The sequence below is a fragment of the Phoenix dactylifera genome, unplaced genomic scaffold (genome assembly GCF_009389715.1).
Source record: "Phoenix dactylifera cultivar Barhee BC4 unplaced genomic scaffold, palm_55x_up_171113_PBpolish2nd_filt_p 000788F, whole genome shotgun sequence".
Taxonomy (NCBI): Eukaryota; Viridiplantae; Streptophyta; class Magnoliopsida; order Arecales; family Arecaceae; genus Phoenix; species Phoenix dactylifera.
In genome coordinates, this window is record NW_024068157.1 from 8,506 (window position 1) to 35,760 (window position 27,255).

The 27,255-nt window shown below is 49.9% G+C and overlaps 2 protein-coding genes across 2 annotated transcripts; one reads left to right on the forward strand and one right to left on the reverse strand.

Moving 5' to 3' along the window:
* Positions 1–366: 366 nt before the first annotated feature.
* LOC120107191 (probable polygalacturonase) lies at positions 367–4,090 on the forward strand. Its single transcript, XM_039120363.1, has 5 exons — positions 367–483; positions 1,933–2,053; positions 2,298–2,472; positions 2,618–2,688; positions 3,276–4,090. The coding sequence occupies exons 1-5, from the start codon at positions 382–384 to the stop codon at positions 3,935–3,937; spliced, it is 1,131 nt and encodes a 376-aa protein (XP_038976291.1). The 5' UTR covers positions 367–381; the 3' UTR covers positions 3,938–4,090.
* A 10,235-nt stretch (positions 4,091–14,325) lies between these two features.
* LOC103699951 lies at positions 14,326–19,072 on the reverse strand. The gene is made up of 2 exons (XM_039120357.1): positions 18,269–19,072; positions 14,326–14,373 (listed from the first exon to the last, which is right to left on the reverse strand). Exons 1-2 carry the CDS (start codon positions 19,070–19,072, stop codon positions 14,326–14,328), a joined length of 852 nt encoding a protein of 283 aa, XP_038976285.1.
* Between the last annotated feature and the right edge of the window lie 8,183 nt (positions 19,073–27,255).

Sequence of the window (27,255 nt, forward strand, 5' to 3'; positions counted from 1 at the left end):
ACGTAACCCCCTCTCTTCCCTTCCTCTCATGCACACAAACAGAAACAAAAAGAAAAAAGGTTTCATATATTTTCCTTCTTTTTATCTAATTAATTCCTACTTTTCATACAGGTGCCGAGGCTGGTGATCTTATGGATGGTGGCACTGGTGGGTCTCATTGGAGCCGCGGAGTGCACGAGGCTAGGGAACCACGGCCACCATCACTGGAGGGCCGGCGGCGGCTGGCCCGAGTGGGCAGCGGCGGCGGGTGCCGCCGGCGGCCGGGCCCACACGGCGAGCCTGACGGACTTCGGGGCGGTGGGGGACGGCACCACCTCCAACACGCACGCCTTCGCGGCGGCCGTCGCCCACCTCAGCCGCTTGGCCGCCGACGGCGGGGCGATGCTCGTCGTGCCACCCGGCAAGTGGCTCACGGGGCCTTTCAATCTCACCAGCAACTTCACCCTCTTCCTCCACCGCGACGCCGAGATCCTCGCCTCCCAGGTGCGGTCGCCGCCCTCTCCCCCTCCCTCCTCCCTTTCTCTCGCTTCGCCTCTGTCGGTTTATGCTTCACGTGTTTGCTCCTTCGCATGCGCCGATTGGTTTTCTTCCCAATTAGCAAGTACGTATTATTAAGTATTATCCGTCCGTCCATAGATGTAACGCATTGTATGGACGGTGAAGATCATAGATGAGCACGAGCCGTGGAAGTTGTCGCTCGGCCAGTAATTTAGCCACTTTATTCGAGCCTCCTTAAACGTATTAAAAGCGGTCGTAGGAATTTTATTTAACTTGGATGGTATGAGATTTATTTCTCAACCTATCAAATCAAATATTTGATAAGTTTGTGCACTGAGTGCATAAAAAAAAGCAATTAATCACTCAATTAACTTAAAAAAGAATTACAATTCTTTACGGTGCATGTTATGTAGCACAAATGATTGTGCAGCCTAAGTGGACACTGCAGGCATCTTGGATGGATGGTAGCAAAAGAAAAAAATTCCAAATCTATATTGTTTAAGGAATATCACCCAACTATCCTTACAAATTTGGGATAGGATAGAAAGATTGTTTTTTCCTATTATAATAGGTTTTTTTTAAAAAATTGCTTTATAATTTCCAATGACCTTTTAAAGAGACATTCCTAATAGGGATATCAATAATGTGATTTCGGTGCCCTCAGTTACAAAATTGAAACTGGAATTGAAATTTACTATCATCCTCAAAGCCAAAACCGAAATTGAATAATTTTGGAATAAAAAATCATAACTGTCACTAAAAAAAATAAAATCAAAACACCACCAAAAAACCGAAATTCATTTATTTTTTTATTCATCTTACATATATAAATAACTAAATTCATTTAATTTTAAATTTACACATATATAATATCACAAGTATTAAATATTTGGTACATTTAAATTCAAGTTTAGTGTCAAATTTGATGCCGAGTTTGGTTTCAAATCAAGAAATCATCAGAACCGTAACTAAAACCAAAATCGAATGGTTTTTAATTTTTAAACTCATCAACGAAACTATTCTCATTTAATTTTGGTTAAACCGTGCCGTTTAATTCAGAAATGAATAAAATATTCATATATCCATCTTTGTTGACATCCATAATTCCAAACAGCCATAATAGACAAATATTATGCAAAATGGTTGCATAGCTTACGTAGAATTCTCCTGTCAATATATATATATATTTTTTTTAATACGGATGCGTTCTAGGCATAAAAGTTATTGCATGCGCCCATAAGACTAAATCCTTGATTTACAATCCAACCTGTGTCTGTTGTAAGTTGTAACTCCATCTTGCAAGATGCAAAGATCCCTTGGAAACTGACAGAAATTGTGAAAGATAGTTTAGTCCTAACAATAAAAAGATTAGCTGAGACTTGAACCTTTTGCCTCATCCACCGTTCAGTCATTTCTCATGATATGGTGTTGCAGGACCTGAACGAATGGCCAGTCATCGATCCCCTGCCCTCTTATGGGAGAGGAAGGGACTCAGCTGGTGGAAGATACAGCAACTTCATCATGGGAACTAACCTCACAGATGTGGTCATCACAGGTATTGCAAGTATTCTTTTCAAGGCTTCTGTAACAATACTGATTCCCATTTTACTGAATAAATTTTTCGACGGATCATAATCCCTGTCCATCATTTATGCAAAAGATGATGGATTTTAAATCTAACCGGCCATCTAATTCACTCGAGAATCGTTGGTCAATAAGGTTTGGAGTTGGACTAAGATTGATCCTTTCAGCTAACATGAATCGCTTTTTAACTGCGTCTGTTGGCCGATATGTTGCAGGGGATAATGGAACGATCAATGGGCAGGGGAGATTCTGGTGGGATAAGTTCCGTAATAATCAGCTGAAGTACACTCGTGGTTACCTGCTTGAAATAATGTACTCAGACCGTGTCCTTATTTCCAACATTACATTCAAAGACTCTCCCTCATGGAACGTCCATCCGGTTTACAGCAGGTTTGATCATCTCCTCAAAGGAAAACTAGAGAAACTCCATGCCATCATAAGTAGAGAAACTCCATGCCATCATAAGTCACAACCCACAATATAACTGATTTTTTTCGAGGTTGAATGCTGACAGAAGCAATTGACCTATATGCAGCAATATCGTAGTGTCGAACGTCACCATTCTTGCACCATTTGACTCTGCAAACACCGATGGGATCGATCCAGGTACTTCTGCTGCTTATAGAAGATCTATTGTTTATAAATTGTATTCACTGGACAATCAAAATGCTAACTGGAAATATTAGACTTGTTTTGCACATGCTTGTATATACTGTTCGACTCTATTTTTCTACTGTATAAATATTTAGGATATGCTTCTTCTCATGGTTTCTTAAAGGAGGAAGAAGAAAAGAAAAGGAAAGATACATTAAATAGGTAAAAGCCAAGTGAGAGAGAATCGATTTTCTTTAAAAAAAAATCACATTACTGATCTTTGAAGATTATTGGCTGCATTCTTTCTCACATTCCATGTTAACAGACCTCCTTTTGAACTCATATCAAGAAATAAAACACCTCTTTGTAAGAAATATAATCATCACGAGTTAAGGCCATCTTGCTATCCATTCTTCCTGTATATATTGGTAATACCTTTGTGGTGTTAGTTACAGCCATTCACAACCATCGTAAAGAATACTCATGAAACCGTACGAAAGTTCATTTCCCAACTTTTTCTGGGGAAGTTCAAAGCTGACTTAGGATACAGTAATTTTCCAAAGTTTGATTGATAGTTTTGGTGCTTCCCGTCCTCACAGACTCCTGCTCCCATGTCCTCATCGAGGACTGCTTCATAGTCTCCGGCGATGACTGTATCGCCATTAAAAGCGGCTGGGACGAGTATGGAATTGCTTTCAACATGCCAACCCAGCATGTAAACATCAGGAGGCTCACCTGCATCTCCCCCTTCAGCGCCACCATCGCCCTTGGAAGCGAAATGTCCGGCGGAATCCAAGACGTCAGGGCTGAAAACATTACAGCCATCAACACGGAATCTGGGGTCAGAATCAAGACAGCCGTCGGAAGGGGAGGATTCGTGAAGGACATTTTCGTGAGAGGGATGACCTTGAACACCATGAAGTACGTCTTCTGGATGTCGGGCAATTATGGGCAGCACCCTGATGACAAGTACGACCCCAACGCAATCCCAGTTGTCCGGAATATCAGGTACAGCAATGTGGTCGCCGAGAATGTCACCATAGCCGGACACTTGGAGGGAATTCCGGGGGCACCCTTCACTGGGATATGCTTGTCTAACGTCACCATAGATGTTGCGCACTCGAAGAAGAAGCTGAAGTGGAACTGCACTGAGATTGAGGGCGTGGCAAGCGCTGTGACTCCTACCCCTTGTGCTTTGCTCCGAGATCAAGGAACCGGTGCAGCGCCATGTCCATTCCCTGCGGATAGTTTTACCTATTGATACATTCCATGAGTGCAGAAAGAGTTAAAAACTGTGTGACAGTTGGTGCGAGTTCTGTTTTCCTTGAAATAATTCCTTCCTGTCCAACATCATCTAGGAGCAGAGCGTGTATGCGTTTTCTAGTTCTTGATGATTGGGTTTTGAATCCGGAAATTTAGTGTTTAATAAATGATCCATTTCCATCACCAAAAAAATAAAAAATCCACTTCTCCTGGGGATTTGAGTTCCACTTTTTTATAACGAGTAAGCTGCAGCATCTGCTTGCGTGTATGTGAAGCTTGACCTAAATTTATCACTAACAAGTACTAGTTTTTTTTTTTTTTTTTTTTTTTTTTTTTTTTGCTAAAGCCGGGTTTCAGACAACGCGTGTCTGAATACACCCAATAAAGTCAAAATACACAATCTCACGAAGTGCCAATGGCAACTCTCTCTCTCCCACCCACAGAGCGTATCCAGAGTGGTGGGCCGCGAATGCAGCCACCCAATCAGCCGCCCCGTTGGCCTCCCTGAATACATGCTTGGCCTCAAAGGCCACGCCATCCCTCACCATCATCCTAATGTCCCGAATCAGAGGATGGTCGATGCTCTCACCACTCAGACCCCGCCGGATCCAGCCAATAACTGTAGCCGAGTCACCCTCCAGGATGATCGAGCTGGCCTGCAGCACCTGCCGAGCATGGCGAAGACCTGCCCAGGCAGCTCGCAGCTCTGCCCCTGGAACTGATGTGACGAACAACTGGCAGCCACCTGCTGCCACAACCCTAGAGTGAGGGTCCCGTATGACGAAGCCTGCCCCGCCTCGCGTACCTCTGTCCAGCACCGATCCATCAAAGTTTACCTTGAGGAAGCTCGGGGGTGGGGGCTCCCAGGTGAAAAACACCGTCCGAGGAGCTGCCTGAGCAGTAGAGGAACCCCAGGTGTCCCAAGCTGTCAAGGGTGTGTCTGAGGGGATAGGAAGTCTGGACTCCATCGCTAGTGCTCGAGCAGACTCCGCAACAAACCTCGGCGACATCCTGCGCCCACTGAAAATGCGAGCGTTCCTTGCCAGCCAGATCTGATGGGCTGTGCAAGTCGCTCGGATGGCCTCCTGGCATGACCCGGGACTGGCCAACCCCTGTCGTATCAAATGCAGGAAGAGGCTCCTCTCCTGCCACACCTTCTCCGGGATACCTGTCCACAGCCATGTCGATCTCGCCCAAGTGCACTGAAATAGAACATGATCCACAGTCTCATCAACACTGCAAACCCCGCACTCCGCGGGGATCCCCAAAGCACGCCGGCTCAACACTGCTCTCGTCGGAAGGCGATCCCACATCACCTTCCATAAAAAGAGTGCTGCCCTCGGCTGGAGGCCGGACCTCCAAATCCAGGCGCAGTCTGGTCCTCGCTCATGCTCCTGCTGGATGACCCGGGATAGATCACCCAGCCTGACACTGGCCCTGCATGAGGTGCCCCAGACCCTAACGTCTGGCCCCTCGCAATCTGGTACTGGAAGGGACCGTACCCTCGCAGCAAGATGTGTCCCAAACAGCTGATGTAGTCTGGTATCATCCCACTCTGTCCTCCCTGGTGCTAGGAGGTCACACACCCGAAGCCCCTCTGCTGCCTCACTATCCACCATCGTCGGCCAACATCTCAGAGGCAAAGTGTCCACCCATGGATCATCGGTCACATCGACGCTCCGCCCATCGCCTATCAGCCACCTGGTGTTAGCCGACACAGTCGGCAAATACCTTGCAATCTCGCGCCACATAAAGGAAGTTCGGCGGCCACTCCGTGCCACCTCAGAGCCCCCTCGGCCAAATCTGGCTGCCATCACCCTGCTCCAAAGCCCCTGCGGCTCCAGCAAGAAGCGAGCTGCGTGTCGAGCAACAAGGGCCTCACGCCGCTCCAAGAGGGAATGCACTCCCAGACCACCCTCACTGATGGGGAGGCAGACGTGCTCCCAAGCCACCAGATGTACCCCATGGCCCCCACTATGAGACCCCCACAAGAAGCTCCGAAGAAGACGTTCAATCTTCAGCAGAGTCGTCTTTGGGACCACAGTGTTGGCCATGAGATATACCGGCATAGATCCTAACACCGATCTGACCAGTGTCAATCTCCCCATCATGGATAGAGATGATGCCCTCCATCCCTCCAGCCTGGCCTCGACCCGCTGTACCAGCCCGGAGCACTCTGTCACCCGCAGTCTCCGGCCTGTGATAGGGACTCCCAGGTAGACCAATGTCCCCTCCTGCTCTGGTATCTGCAGAATCCTCCTGATCTCCAGTCTGACTCTAATCTCCGTGCTAGGGCTGAACCGAATGGCTGACTTCATGAAGTTAACTCTCTGTCCGGACGCCGCGCAGTAACCTGCCAGCACTCTAGCGAGTACCCGTGCATCAGAAGCATGCGCCCTGGTCAAAAGAAGACAGTCGTCAGCAAACAATAAATGAGAGATAGGTCCCACCCCCGGTGCTGGGACATAGGCCTCCAGCTCCCAACTAGTGCACGCACCCTGCAATGAACGAGACAAAATATCAGAACAAATAATGAATAAGTAAGGGGATAGGGGACATCCCTGCCGCAGTCCCATAGTGGACTCGAAAAAACTCGACGGTGTGCCGTTGACCAAAATGGAGAATTTTGGCCTCTGGACGCACCCTAGGACCCAACCAATCCATCTCCTATGGAAACCGTAGGTCTCTAAAGCCTTCCGCAGAAAGCTCCACCTGATCCTATCATATGCCCTCTCCATATCTAGCTTGACTACCATCAAGCTGCGCCGCTTCGATGCTCGCTGAAGATCCCACATCATCTCCTGAGCCAACATAACATTGTGGGAAATGTTTCTCCCCGCCACAAAGGCCCCCTGCTCTTGGCTGATAATGCCCGGCAATAGAGGCTTGATCCTGCCCACCATTATTCTCGCCACAACCTTATACAAGGTTGTGCACAAACTGATGGGCCTAAAGTGTCCCGGCTCTACCGCCTCCTGGCGCTTCGGAATGAGCGTGATGAAGGTGGCCTTCCAATCCTCAGGCATAGCTGCCTGAGTGAAGAAGCACTGCACAGGCTCAACCACTGAAGCCCGAATGATACCCCAATATCTCTGAAAAAAGAAAGGGGGGAACCCATCGGGTCCCGGAGCCTTATCCGCTGCCAGGGCCCAGACTGCCTCCTCCACCTCCCGCGCCGACACCAATCGAACCAGTGTCATATTCTCATCATCATCAATACCCACATCAGGCCTCGGAAGGAGGCCATCAACATTAGGGCCTCCATCCTCCATCCATCTGGTGCGGAAAAAATCAAGTAAAGCCTGTCTGACGGCAGGCTCACCCTCCACACGCTGACCGGACCCATCTCGCAATGAGTGAATCATACTCCGCTGTCTCCGGATAACCGTCGTCCGATGAAAGAACCTAGTGTTGCAATCACCCTCACGTACCCACTGGACCCGAGATTTCTGTCGCCAAAAAATCTCATGCTGCCGTAGCAGTGAATGGTGGGTCGCTAGAAGTCCCCGGAGATCGGTCATGTCTTCCGCCGAAAGTTCACCTCCTAGATCCTCTCTCCTCTGTAGATCAGCAATCGCAGTCTCGACCCCCTCCACTCTCCGAAAGATATCGCCCACTTCCTCGCGATTCCAACGACGAAGCCGCCGTTTGGTAATCTCAAGTTTGCGGGAGACCCGTTGCATCGCATTTTCCCGTACCGGGACACGCCATGCATCGCGAACGATGTCCCAAGACTGAGGGTACGATAGCCAAATCTTCTCGAAGCGGAAGGGACTATGATGACCAGGTCCCGATGAAGTGGAAATCAGCAGAGGGCAGTGGTCAGATGCAATCCGGGGTAAGTGACTAACACAGCAGGTAGGGAACCGGAGGATCCAATCTGGGGTCGCAAAGGCCCTATCTAATCGCTCCCAAACCCTAGCACTAACGGATTGATTGTTACACCAGGTAAACAGCGGTCCCGAAAAACCTAGGTCCACCAGACCGTTCCGCATTACGAAGTCGCGAAACTCCCTCCTATCCACTCTATCCGTGAACTCCGCACCTCCCCTCTTATCACCCGCACTCTGGATACAATTGAAGTCACCAACTAACACCGTCGGGATACCCTGGGCAGTCAGGTTGGCAATCTCTTGCCAAAGAGCTCTCCTAACCCTGTAGTCCGTGCTCGCGTACACACCGCACAACACCCACGGGTCAGTATCAGGTTCCGATACAACCATGACTACCTGTTGAGGGCAGTAGTGGAAGACATCAATCGTCGCCACCCCTCGCCTCCACAGGACCAAAAGGCCACCAGACAGCCCCTGGGACTCAACTGCATAGGTCTCCCAGTCCCTTCCCAGGCGCCGCCTCAGTCGAACCAGTCCATCGCCCGATAATCGCGTCTCGCAAAGAAAACAGATATCTGGACAATGGACCTGCACTAGCCGCTTAAAGGAAGACATGAAGGCCGGCTTGGCCGCCCCCCTACAATTCCAGGCTAGAACCTTCATGGATCACAGTCCGCAGGGTCGACCTCAGGCTCATCCTCCCCCTGGGTCGTGGGAGCTATGTCAAGCTGGCGACCTAGGTCGCCCTGTTGCTCTACCACACCAGATGCATCGCCAGATGCATCGCGCATGACCGCCGCCCTAATGAGTCGCACGACAGCTGGGTGGTCCCCCTCTGCCATAGCTATACCCATGGAACCATGGCCCCCGTTACCACTGTAAGAGGGCCCCTCACAGGGTGCCCCTCCGGGCGGCACCCCAACCACACCCTCTCGTGGCGTCAGTGGCTCGGTCGGACTCTCCTCCAAATGCAGTCCAAGATGAGCCCTGGACTCGCATCCCTCAGGAGCAGCCTCCAGCCGCTCACCCAAGGCTGGGGTCGGAGAGCCAAACCGATAGACCCCATCTGGGCCTCTCCCAAGGCCCTCCAGTGTATCCCAGGGGGCCCGCACGAGGGGGGTCTGACCAACAGTCAGAGGGGTCCCCTGCACTGAGGCCAATCCCCCACCCGGGGACCTATACTGAAACGGGCCTACTAGCATCCCGGGGTCCTCTGTCGAATCTCCCTGGAACTGCAGGTCCCGCTCATCCTGGGTGCCCATGCATGCAGCTAACTGAGCTTGTGGGCCCCCCCCAAGCTGGGCTTGAGTAGCCCCCCCAGGCTGGACCCGCGGACCCTGTCCCTGTAGCAGGGCCCGCTGTCCATGAGTAGCCCCCCCCTGCGGTCCACGCCGGGCCCGCGTGGTGAACGAACCCGGATGGGCCCGTGCACTCCGCGCGCCCCGGTAGGCCCGGCCTGCCCGCGCGCCCCGAGCACGCAGAACTCGCGGCTCGCAGACGGCACGCGGCGCGCCAACGGCGCAGCCCCCGCTCCCGTCGCGCGGCACGTCTTGGGCCCCGCCCGCTGGCCCACGCGAAGCACGCCGGGCCCTGAAGGCCCTGGCCCGCTGGGTCGACCTAGGCAAGGCCGACTGGGCCCGCGCTCCTGGGCCCTGTGGATGCCCGAGGCCCACCGGGGCCCTAGCCCGCTTGTTACCGCGAGTCCGGCTGCACGGTTCACTGGGACCCGGGTCAGACCACCTGTGATCCGGGCTCCTCCTCTCCAGTGCGCGACCAGAACTCGGCTCCGGGTCTACCTCGTCAAGGTCATCGACGGTGTCAACCCATAGCGGGACAGTGGCTGCCGGGTAAGCCCCACCCCCCCCACTAGCCGGTGACTGTCGCCGGGCCACTTTCGACGGCTTTTGCCAGCCGTCGGTGTCCGACGGGGACACCGGTTGGGTGAAGAGGGCAACCGGCGATGTCGGCCTGGCTAAGGATGGCTCAGGTCCTGAACCAGACGCGGCCCTCACCGATTGGGCCAGGGACACCGGTAGGGTCAGGAGGGCAACCGGCGATGTCGGCCTGGCTAAGGGTGGCTCAGGTCCAGGGCCAGGCGCGGCCCTCACCGGTCGAGCTGCCGGGGGTGGGAGTGGCGGCCGAGACGGGGCGGACTCGGGTCCAGGTTCGGGCTCCCTCGGCCGTGGTGGTCGCGACTGTAATAACCCCAAAATATTTTTTTTTTTATATAAAAAGGGATAGAATAGTCCTTTTCAATTAATATAAGGGGTAAAATAGGAAAGAATCAAAAGATAATGGCATAGTTGTAGATGCATTGAAGTGGTAAGGGTAAAATTGGAAGAAATCAAAAGTTAATGGCATAACGGTAGATATGTTGAAGTGTTAGGGGCAAAATGGGAATTTAATAATATTAAACAAAGGGTGAATAGTGTTTTGATGTGATTTAATTAGGGGGTTTGTGTGGCTTTTGGATGGAAACCGAGAGAGAGTCACAGGGGAGTCTCAGACGGACAGAGAGGAAGAAAAAGAAGGAGAGGAAAGGAAAGGAAGAAAGGAAGAGGAAAGGAAAGGAAGAAAGGAAGAGGAAGGAGATCCCGGTTGCACTTCTAGCTGAAGGGAAAAACGTAGATCTCCTTCCCCTCTACGCAAGGACCTCGATTTCCAAAAAGAAAAAGGTAAATATCCATCCCTATCTAGTCTTTTGATGACATTAGGCTATACAAAGGGTGGATATAGTCTAGAGGGGTCGGATAAGGATTGTAGAGGCGGTTAAAAGAGGAAGAATCGAATTTTGACAAAATTTTCCGGCACTACGGAAAAACTGTGCCGAAGTCCCAACTTCGGTGAATTATTTAGGAGGTCAAACGGCCTCCGATGATGATGCATGTTATCTCTTTGGAATTCCCTATGAGTGTAGAATGTTAGGTAAAAATTTCATCAAATTTGGAGTTTGGAAAGTGGATCAAACCCAGGATGAAGTAACCGGCTATCGGTCCGGCTTACTGTTCATCCGAGTGGGAAAATAGGGGATTTCATGCCATAATAGGATATTAAGCCCAGATTAAGCTAAGGAGACCTTGTACTCATGCAAGGGAGTCCCTAATACACATAAATGGTGAGTTAATTAATAGAAAAAAGAAAAAAGAAAGAAAAGAAAAGATTTAGGGAATGGGGGAGTTGAATCAATTAAAGTTCCCTATATTATAATTGGCACGTAGATTATAGCCCTTGATACAAAACTAAATGTATTGTAAATGCATGTCACAGTTGGGCAAGAAGCTAGGGAACAAGAGGAAGAAGTCCCCTGCTGCCTACTGTAAAATTCTAGAGGCGTATCAGGGCTGTGCCAGATTGACAGGTGAGTGGGAGTCATGTACTTTGCACCATGAGCATCCTTAATTCATTTTCATGAATGTCGCCAAGTGTGAATTGATTCCACTTGAGCATATTGATTGATATTGTAGTAGATTCCTCTATAATCTTGATTCTCCATGCTTGATTATTCTGTACATGCATTTGAGGGAACATTGAGAGGAATTACGAGGGGTTGATGAGTAATTAAATTGATTCCGAATTGTGAAATGATTTCTTTTGTAAATTGATTTCATTTCCTCTATTTTAAAGACTTGTGAGTCGTAGCTTGATTATACTCCTTTATGAGTAATGAAATTGGATCTGAATTGTGAAATAACTTCTTTTGTAAATTGATTTCATTTCCTCTATTTCAAAGACTTGTAGAGCCCTTCTCATGGTATATTGAGTTGCATTGTACTCCCGTGATTCCTCACTCCCAACCCTGATGTTAGTTTATGATTGGGTCGGAGTCGAGTGAGTGGTAGTCTTAATTATGCTCCTTTTAGTAGAGTATTGGGAGGGTGCATTATGGCATTCATGCATGGCTTGACAGTATCTGCAGGACACCTATAGTCGATGGGGTTGAACATCGGCCTTTGTGCACATAGTAGCCTTCTGGGTGGGCGGAGCCCAGTCCCTTCCTAGGGGGGACACGGCCCTAGGCGTAGGATCGGCCGGTCCTACGACTTATATTCTGCTTGCCGCCGGGCATAGTAAGACCCCGCGAGGTGCAGTATGGCTTTCCGCGGATGTAGAATTCCCGCGAGGTGCCGTTTAGTATGTAGATGTGAGATGGATTTCTGTTCTGGATACTGGCCAGCATTTACATGATCAGTGTGGTATCTTATCCTGCATATGCATGTGACAGTGGGGAGTTGTTGCTGGTTCGCCTGGGGCGTAAAACCCACCTCCCGATAGCTGTCTAGCATTTACATTATCGATATGGTGTCTTATCCTGCATATGCATGTGACAGTGGGGAGTTGTTGCTGGTTCGCCTGGGGCGTAAAACCCACCTCCCGACAGCTGTCTAATGATGATTTACATATTGGTGTGGTGTCATATTCGATATATGCATATGGCAGTAGGGAGTTGTTGCTGGTTCGCCTGGAGCGTAAAACCCACCTCCCGATAGCTGTCTAGTGATGATTTCAGCATATTGACACCTGATTTGTATGTTCCAGCATTATGATCTGTTGAGCATATTCATGAGTAGCATATATGTTTACTTGATTATTCCATATATGCTTCAGATGAGTTGATATTGATTGTGGTGATATTGATGATTTACTCCATATTCTCTATGTTGAGATCATGTTCATCTTGTTATTGATCTTGAGATTTCATCTCGAGCCATGATTATATCTTGTCTCATGTGCATAGTACTCTCTACTCCACTCACTGAGTATTTATATACTCACTCCCCAGTTTGGTGTTTTTGATTGCAGGGCAGGTATTGTATAGAGAGGAGCAGGATTAGTGGTTGCCTGCTAGCTGTGCCGCTCCATAGTATAGTATAGTATAATGTAGATAGAGGTTTATACCTTTTGGTGTATTATAAACCTTCTATTGTATATAGTGCATAGTTACAGTCATAGATCCTGTTGTGGATATGGGTTTGACCATGGATGGATTAGGAAGCAGGTATATATATATGTGTGCAGATGAGTTATATGCCTGAGATGATGTATTGCTATATATTGTCCAGGTTTATTATGTGACAGATTATGTGATTGCTGCTCTGACAGGTAGTGTGTTGTATGTATTGAGATAATCCTGACAGGTCACTATAGAAAAAGTGATCATTTTGTGCATGCATCATGCCAAATTTTTTTCAAGATTTATTGATGATTGATAGGTAGTAGGGTTCTACGCGGTGGCTGGTGGCCTTATGCCTACCCGCACCCTAGGACCGTCGCGGCGGCCCGCCGGGAACGGGGCGGGGGTCGTGACAAAGCTTGGTATCAGAGCAAAGGTTAAGAAGAGTCCTGTCAGAGCAATAGGGTGAGTCAGGATTAAGTATAGGATTATACTATGGAGCATAGGATTTTTCTGTATATTAATTTATGAGTCATTTACAATTCAGTAAAATATATTATGACTCAGTGTGTAACGACCGTCCTTTCTTTTTAATTCTTTTAGAGACATATAAAAAAATACCTCCAAGGAGAGGATCTGCTCGTCCTGGAAGGAGGATGGAGCCAGATATAGCATTGGATGCGGGTTCCACACATATCGAGCCCCAAAGAGAAAAATCTCCTCCTGCAAACAGGCGGAGAGTTGATGATCAAGGGGAGGTAGGAAGTAGAGATGCATTGATGGAACAGTTACTGGCGGAGAATCAGGCTCTGAGAGAGCAGATTGCTCGGGGGAAACCTCCTGCCCCGTCAGTAGTATCCATCTCACCTCTTGTACCTGTGCCAAGAAGTTTGGCCAGGCGAGCTCTAGATGATGAGGGGATTACTGTACAGGAATTTCTGAGGCTCAGAACCCCGGAGTTTAAGGGGGAAGAAGGTGAAGATCCTCAGAGATTTCTGGAGGAGACTGAAAAGATGATACGGAGACTGCCCTGTTCTGATGCAAGAGCTATAGAACTTGTAGGGCTTACAATGAAGGAAGATGCCTGGGACTGGTACCAGAGGCATATGGAGGACAGATTGTACAGTAGGAATCCTCCAACCTGGGAAGAGTTCAGGCAAGCAGTGATGGATGAGTTTTTGTCTCCTGCTGAGAGGCAGAATCGGGCTCTTCAGTTTGAGAGGCTGAAGCAGATGCCCGGAATGAGCGTATCTGAGTACGCTCGTGAGTTCACTAGATTGGGAAAGTATGCTCCTTACATCATCCCCACTGAAGCTGTCAGGATAGAAAGATTCAGACGGGGTCTGATTTCCCCGCTTTATAATGCGGTGTTGGCAGTAGAGGTCCCCACCTTGTCTAGGCTGATAGATAAAGCAAAACAGTGGGAGACCAGAAACAAAGAGGAAAGAGCTGAAAGAGAACAGAGAAAAATGAGTGTGGGGAAGGAGCAAAGCAGTAGAGGTAGATCTGAGGGAGTAGATATCTCGGAGGGCCCGACGGAGCAGTCTGTACGCTCAACTCCACCTGCCCCACGTAAGAGGAAATGGAGGAAAAGAGGTCAATCACAAGATACTTTTCTACCATCAGTACCTCGTCCTCCGGTCACTATGGCCAGAACTGAATCTAAGTTTCAATCATGGCTAGTATGTGGCATATGTGAGAAGCAGCACCCTGGCAGATGCAGAATGGGTCAGGGAGTGTGCTACAGATGTGGACAGCCGGGTCATTTTGCCAGAGAATGCCCGCAAGGTGCCACCCAGCAGTTTGTGCCTTTAACATCCTACCCTTCTGTGCAGATGGACAGGCCTAGTAATAGGGGGCCTGTAGGCAGAGGCAGAGGTCAGACACCAGCGTCACAGCAGAGTGTTGGACCATCTCAGCTGTTAGCTCCAGTAGGCAGAGGGCAAGGAAGGGTGTTCACGGTAAATCCACAGGAGGCACGGGCATCAAATGCAGCTGTGACAGGTATGCTCCTCATTGATAAGATTAAAGCTAGAGTGTTATTTGATTCTGGAGCTACCCATTCATTTGTATCCCCTTATTTTGCTAAAAAGTTAGCTTAGGATAAGATATTAATGCATATTCCCTTAGCTATTAGTACACCTGTAGGGGATAGTATAAAAGCGAAGTATGTGTATCCTACCTGTGTGGTAGAAATAGAAGGTAAAACACTTCCAATTTATTTGATTCCCAATACCACATCGAGCAGAATATGAAGAGTAGATATACTCATCCCTTTGAGTAATCAGGTAATTTACTCTTTTAAATTCGAGGACGAATTTTATATAAGGGGGGGAGGATGTAATAACCCCAAAATATTTTTTTTTTTATATAAAAAGGGATAGAATAGTCCTTTTCAATTAATATAAGGGGTAAAATAGGAAAGAATCAAAAGATAATGGCATAGTTGTAGATGCATTGAAGTGGTAAGGGTAAAATTGGAAGAAATCAAAAGTTAATGGCATAACGGTAGATATGTTGAAGTGTTAGGGGCAAAATGGAAATTTAATAATATTAAACAAAGGGTGAATAGTGTTTTGATGTGATTTAATTAGGGGGTTTGTGTGGCTTTTGGATGGAAACCGAGAGAGAGTCACAGGGGAGTCTCAGACGGACAGAGAGGAAGAAAAAGAAGGAGAGGAAAGGAAAGGAAGAAAGGAAGAGGAAAGGAAAGGAAGAAAGGAAGAGGAAGGAGATCCCGGTTGCACTTCTAGCTGAAGGGAAAAACGTAGATCTCCTTCCCCTCTACGCAAGGACCTCGATTTCCAAAAAGAAAAAGGTAAATATCCATCCCTATCTAGTCTTTTGATGACATTAGGCTATACAAAGGGTGGATATAGTCTAGAGGGGTCGGATAAGGATTGTAGAGGCGGTTAAAAGAGGAAGAATCGAATTTTGACAAAATTTTCCGGCACTACGGAAAAACTGTGCCGAAGTCCCAACTTCGGTGAATTATTTAGGGGGTCAAACGGCCTCCGATGATGATGCATGTTATCTCTTTGGAATTTCCTATGAGTGTAGAATGTTAGGTAAAAATTTCATCATATTTGGAGTTTGGAAAGTGGATCAAACCCAGGATGAAGTAACCGGCTATCGGTCCGGCTTACTGTTCATCCGAGTGGGAAAATAGGGGATTTCATGCCATAATAGGATATTAAGCCCAGATTAAGCTAAGGAGACCTTGTACTCATGCAAGGGAGTCCCTAATACACATAAATGGTGAGTTAATTAATAGAAAAAGAAAAAAGAAAGAAAAGAAAAGATTTAGGGAATGGGGGAGTTGAATCAATTAAAGTTCCCTATATTATAATTGGCACGTAGATTATAGCCCTTGATACAAAACTAAATGTATTGTAAATGCATGTCACAGTTGGGCAAGAAGCTAGGGAACAAGAGGAAGAAGTCCCCTGCTGCCTACTGTAAAATTCTAGAGGCGTATCAGGGCTGTGCCAGATTGACAGGTGAGTGGGAGTCATGTACTTTGCACCATGAGCATCCTTAATTCATTTTCATGAATGTCGCCAAGTGTGAATTGATTCCACTTGAGCATATTGATTGATATTGTAGTAGATTCCTCTATAATCTTGATTCTCCATGCTTGATTATTCTGTACATGCATTTGAGGGAACATTGAGAGGAATTACGAGGGGTTGATGAGTAATTAAATTGATTCCGAATTGTGAAATGATTTCTTTTGTAAATTGATTTCATTTCCTCTATTTTAAAGACTTGTGAGTCGTAGCTTGATTATACTCCTTTATGAGTAATGAAATTGGATCTGAATTGTGAAATAACTTCTTTTGTAAATTGATTTCATTTCCTCTATTTCAAAGACTTGTAGAGCCCTTCTCATGGTATATTGAGTTGCATTGTACTCCCGTGATTCCTCACTCCCAACCCTGATGTTAGTTTATGATTGGGTCGGAGTCGAGTGAGTGGTAGTCTTAATTATGCTCCTTTTAGTAGAGTATTGGGAGGGTGCATTATGGCATTCATGCATGGCTTGACAGTATCTGCAGGACACCTATAGTCGATGGGGTTGAACATCGGCCTTTGTGCACATAGTAGCCTTCTGGGTGGGCGGAGCCCAGTCCCTTCCTAGGGGGGACACGGCCCTAGGCGTAGGATCGGCCGGTCCTACGACTTATATTCTGCTTGCCGCCGGGCATAGTAAGACCCCGCGAGGTGCAGTATGGCTTTCCGCGGATGTAGAATTCCCGCGAGGTGCCGTTTAGTATGTAGATGTGAGATGGATTTCTGTTCTGGATACTGGCCAGCATTTACATGATCAGTGTGGTATCTTATCCTGCATATGCATGTGACAGTGGGGAGTTGTTGCTGGTTCGCCTGGGGCGTAAAACCCACCTCCCGATAGCTGTCTAGCATTTACATTATCGATATGGTGTCTTATCCTGCATATGCATGTGATAGTGGGGAGTTGTTGCTGGTTCGCCTGGGGCGTAAAACCCACCTCCCGACAGCTGTCTAATGATGATTTACATATTGGTGTGGTGTCATATTCGATATATGCATATGGCAGTAGGGAGTTGTTGCTGGTTCGCCTGGAGCGTAAAACCCACCTCCCGATAGCTGTCTAGTGATGATTTCAGCATATTGACACCTGATTTGTATGTTCCAGCATTATGATCTGTTGAGCATATTCATGAGTAGCATATATGTTTACTTGATTATTCCATATATGCTTCAGATGAGTTGATATTGATTGTGGTGATATTGATGATTTACTCCATATTCTCTATGTTGAGATCATGTTCATCTTGTTATTGATCTTGAGATTTCATCTCGAGCCATGATTATATCTTGTCTCATGTGCATAGTACTCTCTACTCCACTCACTGAGTATTTATATACTCACTCCCCAGTTTGGTGTTTTTGATTGCAGGGCAGGTATTGTATAGAGAGGAGCAGGATTAGTGGTTGCCTGCTAGCTGTGCCGCTCCATAGTATAGTATAGTATAATGTAGATAGAGGTTTATACCTTTTGGTGTATTATAAACCTTCTATTGTATATAGTGCATAGTTACAGTCATAGATCCTGTTGTGGATATGGGTTTGACCATGGATGGATTAGGAAGTAGGTATATATATATGTGTGCAGATGAGTTATATGCCTGAGATGATGTATTGCTATATATTGTCCAGGTTTATTATGTGACAGATTATGTGATTGCTGCTCTGACAGGTAGTGTGTTGTATGTATTGAGATAATCCTGACAGGTCACTATAGAAAAAGTGATCATTTTGTGCATGCATCATGCCAAATTTTTTTCAAGATTTATTGATGATTGATAGGTAGTAGGGTTCTACGCGGTGGCTGGTGGCCTTATGCCTACCCGCACCCTAGGACCGTCGCGGCGGCCCGCCGGGAACGGGGCGGGGGTCGTGACAGCGACTCTCGCGGCAGAGGTCTCTGCCGTGTCGCCACCATCCAAGGGCCAAAAATCGGCCCTTGGGTCTCCATCCCCGCTGCAGGAGCCGACGGAACAGAGCCACCCCCAGGGTCCCCCTCCCCTGGCGGCCCGCCCTCCGCCGATTGAGTAAACACCGAAAAACGGCACGCTGCCTCCAGGTGACCCATCCGCCCACACAGGGGGCAGAGAATGGGGACGTTCTCGAAGACGAAGGGCTGCCACCGCACCTTCGTCTTCCCCTGGATCAAAATCCCAGGTCTAAGGGGCGCGGTGGCATCGACCACCACCTTCACCCGGGCGAAACCCATCGCCCGTCGCTGCTCGGTGACCCCGTCCACAGCGATCGGCCGGCCTGCCCTAGACGCGATCTCCAAGATGGTTGACGGCGACCAATACTCCGGCGGCAGGTGGGGGAGTCGAAGCCACATCGTTACCGAAGTAACGGCCTCCTCCCCTGGCTCAAAATCAGGGACCCAAGGAGCCATGGCGAGGAGCTGCCCCGCCACCACCCAGGGTCCCTCATTTAAGGCCCCGTCCCGGTCCGCCGTCGACCGGAAACGCAGAGCCAGGTAGCCGTCCGTTAGAGGGACGGCCACCACCTCCTTAAGGTTAGCCCGGGTAGCCACGTCCTTGGCTACCCATTCGGCCGGAACACGGCGGCCAAGGCTACGCACCATGACCGCCCGCCCGTCCCACTCTTGCCGAGCCGCCGCGATGGGTTCCTCCGGAAGTGTGACGACTTCCGGGAAGCGGCGGCTCAGCCGCTCCACCTCCGCGGCCGAGGGCCAGTGAGTCACCCACGGCCCCGGCCTCGACCAGGCACCGGAGTGCTCCCCCCGACCGCCGCTCTGTTTTCCAGAAGAAGATTTAGACTTACCGTTTCCTCTCGCCGTTCCTTCCTCCTTCTCCCCCGCCGGCTGCTTCCCCTTCCGGTCCATGTAGTGGAGCCCTGTGGAGATGGAGCACCTGCAAGACAGAATGTTAGATGAAGGCGAGAGCTCCCGATTCGTCAGAAAGCCCACGGGATCCCTGCCGTTGTGCCCCTCCAGGAACCAGGCGGCACGACGCGTTGCAGGTGAGCCTCGTATCCTTGACCAGCGGCGACCTCACCGGGCACTTCGCCGGTGGAAGATGACCGTTAGACCACCTCCGAGAAGATTCCTCTCTCCAGGGTTTCCTTTCCCCAGAGTTTCTCTCTCTAGAAACTATCCGTTGCTTCAAAAACTTATTCCTCCTATCCAATTGATACACCACCAAAATCGAGAAGTCGGCTTTGCACCGATCAACAGCTACAGGGACTATTGCAACTGATTATATATAACAACTGCTACTGCAATATAATAGAAGTTCTAATAAAGTGGATGCACCTAAGAAAAAGAAGAAAAGATCTTAATAACCCTCTGAGTTAATGAATTTATTGAGAGGATGAGCAGATCATTGGAGAGAATATTTTGCTTAAACTCTGTTCTCATATTTCTATAACGTGAAACTATAGGTTAAACATACTGAAAAAGTTTATCAATCATTTATTGACTCCATTTGATTCTCTTGTTGAATGCGCAAAGGTTAAAAGAGAACACGCAGGCTTTGTATACTGCAGATGAAATTGATCTTGGTAAAAAGATGATACTTTTTTCTTATTAACTGACTAAAAAGTGTCTCAACCAACAGATATCAGCAAGAGAACAAGCTCTAGCTTGAAAGACAAATCCTTTCGATATACTATGCTAGAGTTATTTAAAGTTGTAAACCAAACTAGCCATATAAAATATAAGGATTTATTTCAACGCTACATGAATAAAAACTTCAAGCTGTGCTCTCTGTAGCAAAATACGTCTCCTTTCATCTTATTACAATAATTAAACTTTTATAAATTAACTAGGGGCCAAAGGTAAGTTTATTAACAAGGGTATTTCGTCCTTACAATGTGCTTTAGAACCTATTTTAGCCATTGAGAAGTTCAGTAGGCTTGTCCGAATTGCTTGCCATGTAGTTGAGGAACGGATTCTCGAGATCATTGAAGATGTTTAAGAACAACACAATCAAGCGATTGCTCTCTTCAGCCAGCCTCGACCCTGAAGCTTGACCTAAATTTATCATAAATGGTATCAGAGTGGACCCGGTCTATAACCTATGTTGACTAGGGGACACTGTAGCACGGATCCATTGGGTGTTGAATGGGGGGAGTATGTGAGGACCCGTGCGGGCGTGTATTTAGTCTCACAACGGTTATTTGCTTGATAGATCTTGAATACTTATATATGATCAAGAAATCTAAATAATATCTTCCGACTAGCCATTTTTGGTCAACAAAATGCTCGTGTCCTGGCACCGACAATAGCGACGAACGGAGGCGTCTCCCGATCGAGGTGGCGGCAGCGAATGTGGGTGGTGCAAGAGGTCAGCTGCAGTGCCATGTCCAAATGGAGTAGACGATCCTTGGCCAAGTTGACGGTGCATTGACAAGAATCGGTGGTTATGGTGCTTGCTTCAAAACTTTTGGTAGGTCCGTGGGTAAAATTGGAGGGGTGCAAATATGATATATTTTTTATATGGAAAGGCCGTTTACCAAAAAATAATAATAATTGTTGGGGGAAAAATATGTCGCCATGCTTGGGTGAGCAGACACCTCCGGGCAGGGGCCGATCGAGCAGACCCCTCCGAGCACGGGCCGACCGAGCAGACCCCCTTCGGCCTAGCGACACCCGGATAGCCCTACCAACCCTAGGACGTCTGACCTGCGCGCTGAGGTTACATCCTCCCGCAGCACGACCGAAAGACTATGTTTTGTCTTCGCCAACAATTAATGTGTATGAGTCCCGCGGACATCCGGTTCACTCAACAATCAAAGCGCATGGCACATGCAGGCCCTCAGCCGACTCAACAATTAAAGCGTATGGCCTCCATCGTCTACGGACATCGAGCCTCTCACGGCAAACCCGCATGACTACGAATGATGGCATGACTCCACAACGACTTGAGCTTCGGCCTAATCTCCTACAGTAATAGCATTGATTCACACGATCGAGCATTAATGTCCAATTGTACGACAAACCATTTGCTCTGTCACATCACAGGTAACCCGGCCCTCTCTATAAAAGGAGAATTTCTCCACTTTAAAGGAAGGATCTGGTATTCCGGCCTTCTCTCTCTCTCTCTCTTCCCCCATATTGACCTCTTACTGACTTAAGCATCGGAGGGCCGGCGCCGGACAGCCCGGCCACCGGCTTCTTGCAGGTCTCCAGGAGGACGCCGCCCGCCGACGAGCCGCCAACCGCCACTCCGGCAGCGGAGCTCCTCCCTTTCGGCCGACGGTCGCCCCCGGGTCCAATTTCCAGCAACAGTTGGCGCTAGAGGAAGGGCCCGAGTCGCGACCATGAAGCTGAGAAGCAAGGAAGCTTCTAATGCCTCTCGACGTCCTTCACCTAGCCCCGGACACTCTGTCCAGAACTCGCCACCTCCGGCCGATTCGACTCCCCAAGTTCGGCCGGAGCAGTTTGATGCCCTGGTGCAGCAGGTCCAGGCCTTGGCCGCTGCTGTCTAAGGCCTGTAACCTAGGGGCATTCCAACGGCACCATTCCCTCCGGCACCAGTTCAGCCGGTGCCTCTTGTAAGCGGACTGCCCCTCCAAGGCCAAGATCCCCATGCTCAGGCCTCCCCCTGGAGGGAACACCCGGTGAGGGGCCTGGTGACTGGCCACAACCGTCAGAAGCCGAGTCAGTCCCAGGGCAACCTGCGCCGGAGCGGACCGCCGCGGCGATCCCTCAGAGCGACGAGCTCGATAAGAAGGTCGAGAAGCTGGAGCGCCAAATTGAGGCGCTCCACGGCAGGAGGTCGGGACGCGATGGTGACTTCGAGTTCACCGCGAGGTCCCCCTTCTCCCAACAAATCGAAGATGAGCCGATCCCGCCAAGATTTAAGATACCCCAGGTGGAGCCTTACAACGGTAGAACCGATCCCCTTGACCACCTGGAAAGCTATCGGGCCTTAATGGCCCTACAGGGAGCCTCGGAGGCCATGCTTTGTAAGGCCTTTCCAGCAACACTCCGAGGAGCAGCCCGGCTTTGGTTTACCGGGCTGAAGCCTAGCACCGTCTCCTCTTTCGAACAGCTCGGCAGGCAATTCGCCAGCAATTTTGCTGCCAGCCGACCCCAGCGGCGGACCTCGGACTCCCTCCTCGATATAAAACGAAAGGAGGGAGAGTCCCTCAGGGAATATTTGGACCGTTTCACCGCCGCAACATGAGAAGTCCGAGAGCTTGACCAGTCAATTGCCATGTCAGCACTGAAGACTGGGGCCCGATCTTATAGATTACTCTTCTCCATCGAGAAGAATTTTCCTGCTGACCTCACTGAGATGCTGGTTCGGGCGCGGAAGTATGCGAAAGCCGAGAAAGCCGTTGCCTCTAGACGGAGCGGGGTTGAGCAGACCTCCAAGAAGCAGAAAAGGCGTTGCGAGGAGCGTGGCCACCCCAGAAGCCCATCCCCGCGCCGAGCCAAGAACCCGCCTCGTCTGAAGAGTCCACCCCGATTGCGGGGACCACCTCGGCAAAGGTCCCCGCCTCGTCCGAGGTCTTCACCACGGTCTCGCATACCCAACGGGAGGTACAAAAATTACACTTCCCTTACTGCTCCTCGGACCGAGATTCTCATGGAGATCGAGGGCCGGAACTATTTCCGGCCTCTGCCCCCGAGATGAGATCCCGGAGCCTGGCGTAACCCCCGAAAGTACTGTCGTTTCCACCGGGACCACGGCCATGATACGGAGAACTGCTTTCAGCTCCGAGACGAGATCGAGGCACTGATCCATCGAGGAGTGCTCGACCGATTCGTACGAAACCGGCGCGAAGAGAGAAGGCCAGTGGAGAATACCGCACAGCCCGAAGATCCAAATGCCAACAGGCCTATCGCCGGCACCATCAATACCATCCGAGGCGGGGCCTCGGTCGGAGGAGCTCCAGAGGAAGGAACCGTCCCGAAGCGCCTGCGCGCCTCGAAAACCATCTCATTCTCGGATGAGGACTTGGAGGGAGTTGAAACTCTCCATGACGACACTGTGGTCGTCTCTATGGTTGTGAACAGATTTTATGTAAAACGTATCTTAATTGATAATGGGAGCTCGGCGAATGTTTTGTACTTCGACGCCTATTCTAGAATGGAGATGGAAGAAAAGCAATTGCGGAGGATGAACGCCCCGCTGGTCAGATTCACTGGAGACTCAGTCCCAGTGGAGGGCGAGGTCGATCTTCTGGTCATGGTCGGGCTCGCCCCCCGAGAAAGTACCGTGAGGATGGGTTTCCTCGTGGTGCGCCTGCCCTCGGCTTATAATGCCATTCTCGGACGACCAGGGCTCAACGCTCTTCGAGCCGTGGTCTTAACCCGCCACCTGCTTATGCGATTCTCCACCAGCCAAGGAGTCGGCGAAGTCCGTGGGGACCAGGCGGTAGCAAGACGATGCTACATGGCGACCCATGAGGCGTAGCAACCGGCCAAGGTGTCGGTTTCGACAACAGACGACAAGCTCTCGGCCGAGACCTTAGAGGCACGGGTCGGCCCTCAGAAGAATCGGGTAGAGCCCGATGAGCTACTCATTCAAATTCCTTTGCGAGAAAATTTTTCCAAGCTAACCGTGCAGGTCGGCTCCGGCCTTGATGCTCGTAAGAGAGATCGCCTCATCAGCTTCCTGCAGAACAACATGGACGTCTTCGCCTGGTCGCCCGCAGATATGCCAGGGATAGATCCGGAGGTCGCGGTCCACCGACTCCAAGTGAAGCCCTGCAAACCCGTGCGGCAAAAGAAGCGAAATGCCGCCCCAGAGCGACAACGAGCAGTAGCTAAGGAAGTCGATAAACTCCTCAAGGCCGGCTTCATTCGGGAGATATCCTATCTAGAGTGGCTTGCCAATGTGGTCCTCGTCAAAAAGGCTAGCGGAAAATGGCGCATGTGCGTGGACTACACCGACCTGAACAAGGCCTGCCCAAAGGACAGCTTTCCACTCCCTAGCATCGATCAGCTCGTGGACTCCACCTCGGGACACGAGCTGTTGACATTTATGGACGCCTTCTCCGGATACAACCAGATCCGGATGGCGCCAGAAGCTGAGAAAAAGACGGCCTTCATCACCGACGTGGGTACCTATTGCTACAAGGTGATGCCCTTCGGCTTAAAGAATGCTGGAGCAACTTACCAAAGGCTGGTCAGCCGGATCTTCAAAGACCAAATAGGCCGAAACATGGAGGTCTATGTTGACGACATGTTGGTGAAAAGCCAAATGGTGCAAGATCATGTGACCGACCTCAGTGAAGCATTCTCTACACTTCGAAGGTACCGAATGAAGCTCAATCCAGCCAAATGTGCGTTCGGAGTCACCTCGGGCAAGTTCCTTGGCTTCGTAATTACACAGCGGAGAATTGAGGCCAATTCCGAGAAGATTCGAGCGCTCCAAGAGATAACGCCCCCGAGGATAGTCAAAGAAGTGCAACGGCTTACAGGCCGAGTCGCAGCTCTCGGGAGATTCGTCTCCCGATCGGCCGAGCGCTGCCTTCCATTCTTTGCGGCTCTCAAGAAGCCAAAGAACTTTTTATGGTCGGCCGAATGTCAGCAAGCCTTTGAGGAGCTCAAGTGTCTTCTCGCCTCTCCTCCGCTGCTCACAAAGCCTCAGCAGGGCGAGCTCCTCTACCTATACTTAGCCGTTTCTCCTGTAGCAGTGAGCTCGGTCTTAATTCGGGAGGAGAGCAAGCTCCAAAAGCCGGTATATTACACAAGCCGGATCTTGAGGGATGCCGAGACCCGATACTCCAAGCTAGAAAAGACCGTCTTTGCCCTGGTCGTCTCAGCTCGGAGGCTTCGGCCCTATTTTCAAGCTCACACGGTGGCCGTGCTGACCGACCAACCGGTAAAGCAGATCCTGCAGTGATCAAATCGTGCTGGTCGAATCACAAAGTGGGCCGTCAAGCTCGGAAAGTTCGACCTCGAGTACTGACCCAGGCCGGCCATCAAGGCGCAGGCGCTCGCTGACTTTATAGTCGAGTGCACTGTGCCGGACGAGCCCGAGCCCGAGCCAGCGCCAATGGAGCAAACCCCGAGCTCGGCATGGACTTTGCATGTTGATGGTTCTTCGAACTCGGGGGTAGCGGAGCGGGCCTCATCCTCACCAGTCCAGATGGAGTGGTCGCCGAGCAGGCCCTGCGCTTCGAGTTCCCCGCCTCTAACAATACGGCGGAGTATGAAGCACTCATCGCCGGGCTCAAGTTGGCCAGGGAGCTAGGAGTGAGGGACCTGAGGGTCTTCAGCGACTCCCAGCTGGTCGTGAACCAAATCTCGGATGATTTTGAGGCCAGAGAGCCCACGATGCAGGAGTATCTTTAGAAAGTGCGGGATCTCACTTCGACTCTGAGCTCCTTCCATATCCAACACATCGCCAGGACGGAGAACCTCAGAGCAGATCAACTATCAAAGTTGGCGTCCTCTCGCATGAGCAAGCTTCCCAAAGCAGCAGCGCTGGAGTACCTCCAAAAACCTAGCACGGAGCTCGAGCTGGCCCTTTGCATTGAAATTGAGCCGAGCTGGATGGACGAGCACATTAGCTACTTGCAGGATGAGGTCCTCCCCAGTGATGAACGCGAGGCTCGTCGAGTCAAGCGTTTAGCTGCTCGGTACATATTATACGAAGGCAAGCTTTATCGGAGATCCTTTACTTCTTCCCTCCTCAGGTGCCTCCGTCCGACAGAGGCGGATTATGCAATGCGCGAAGTCCACGAGGGAATTTGTGAAAATCATCTGGGGGGACGAGCATTAGCGCACAAGATTTTGCGCCAAGGATACTACTGGCCGACACTCCAGAAGGACACCGTGGACTTCGTCCGAAGATACGACCGATGCCAGAGAAATGCCAATGTCCAACGCCGGCCCTCGGCCCTGTTGACCTCGATCAACTCCCCTTGGTCATTCGCCCAATGGGGAATTGACATCTTGGGACCATTCCCTCTGGCAACCGGGCAAAAAAAATTTCTAGTCATCTCCATCGACTATTTCACTAAATGGGTGCAAGCCGAGCCAGTTGCCTGGATCACCGAGCAGAAGATGCGAGACTTCGTCTGGAAGTCAATAATTTGTAGATTCGGACTCTCCCGCATCCTCATATCAGACAACGGTCGCCAGTTCGACAACGTTCGTTTCAGAGAGTTCTGCTCCGAGCTTGGCATCGACCACCGCTTCACCTCGGTCGCGCATCCTCAAACGAACGGAGAAATCGAGATAACGAATCGTACTATTTTGCAGAGGCTCAAGGCCAGGCTTGACCAGTCCAAGGGACAGTGGATCGAAGACCTGTACAACATCCTGTGGGCTTATCGCACCACGTTCCGTGTACACACCGGCGAAACTCCTTTCAATTTGACGTATGGGATAGAAGCCGTCATCCCACCGGAGATTGGACTTCCTTCTCCAAGGGTGGAGCATTTTGACGCCAGCTCCAGCTCCTCACAGCTTAGAAATAACCTGGACCTGATCGAGGAGATGAGGGAAGCCGCCCGAGTTCGCATGGTAAGGTACCAGCAAAAGACAGCGCAATACTACAACGCCAAAGTCAAACAAATCCTTCAAAGTGGAGGACCTCGTTCTCAGAAGGGCAGAGGCCTCCCGACCAACCGAGCAAGGAAAGCTGGCTCCGAACTGGGAGGGACCCTACCGGGTCGCACGCGTCCAGCGGCTCGGGGCGTACAAGCTGGAATCTCTTGACGGGACCTCCATTCCACGAAGCTGGAGTTCCGAAAACCTTCGGATGTACTACCAATAGAATCCCGAAGGGTCCTCCATTTCAATCATAAATCTCACCTTCCTGCAATGACTTATTCGCAATTGCTTAATTGTACTGAATTTCTCCTGATATCTAAATGCTTTGACTCCCAGACGACCCGGCCCAGCTTGTATATACGACCCTGCTCGGATACAACCAGAACCGAGCGAAGCCGGGCGCCTTAGCGAAAAATTTGGAACGCCGATATCGAGCCCGGCTCGATCACCATCTATCGAGCTCGGCTCGATCTCCACCGACCATCGAGCTCGGCTCGATCTCCCCCAACTATCGAGCTCGACAGATGGAGATCGAGCCGAGCTCGATG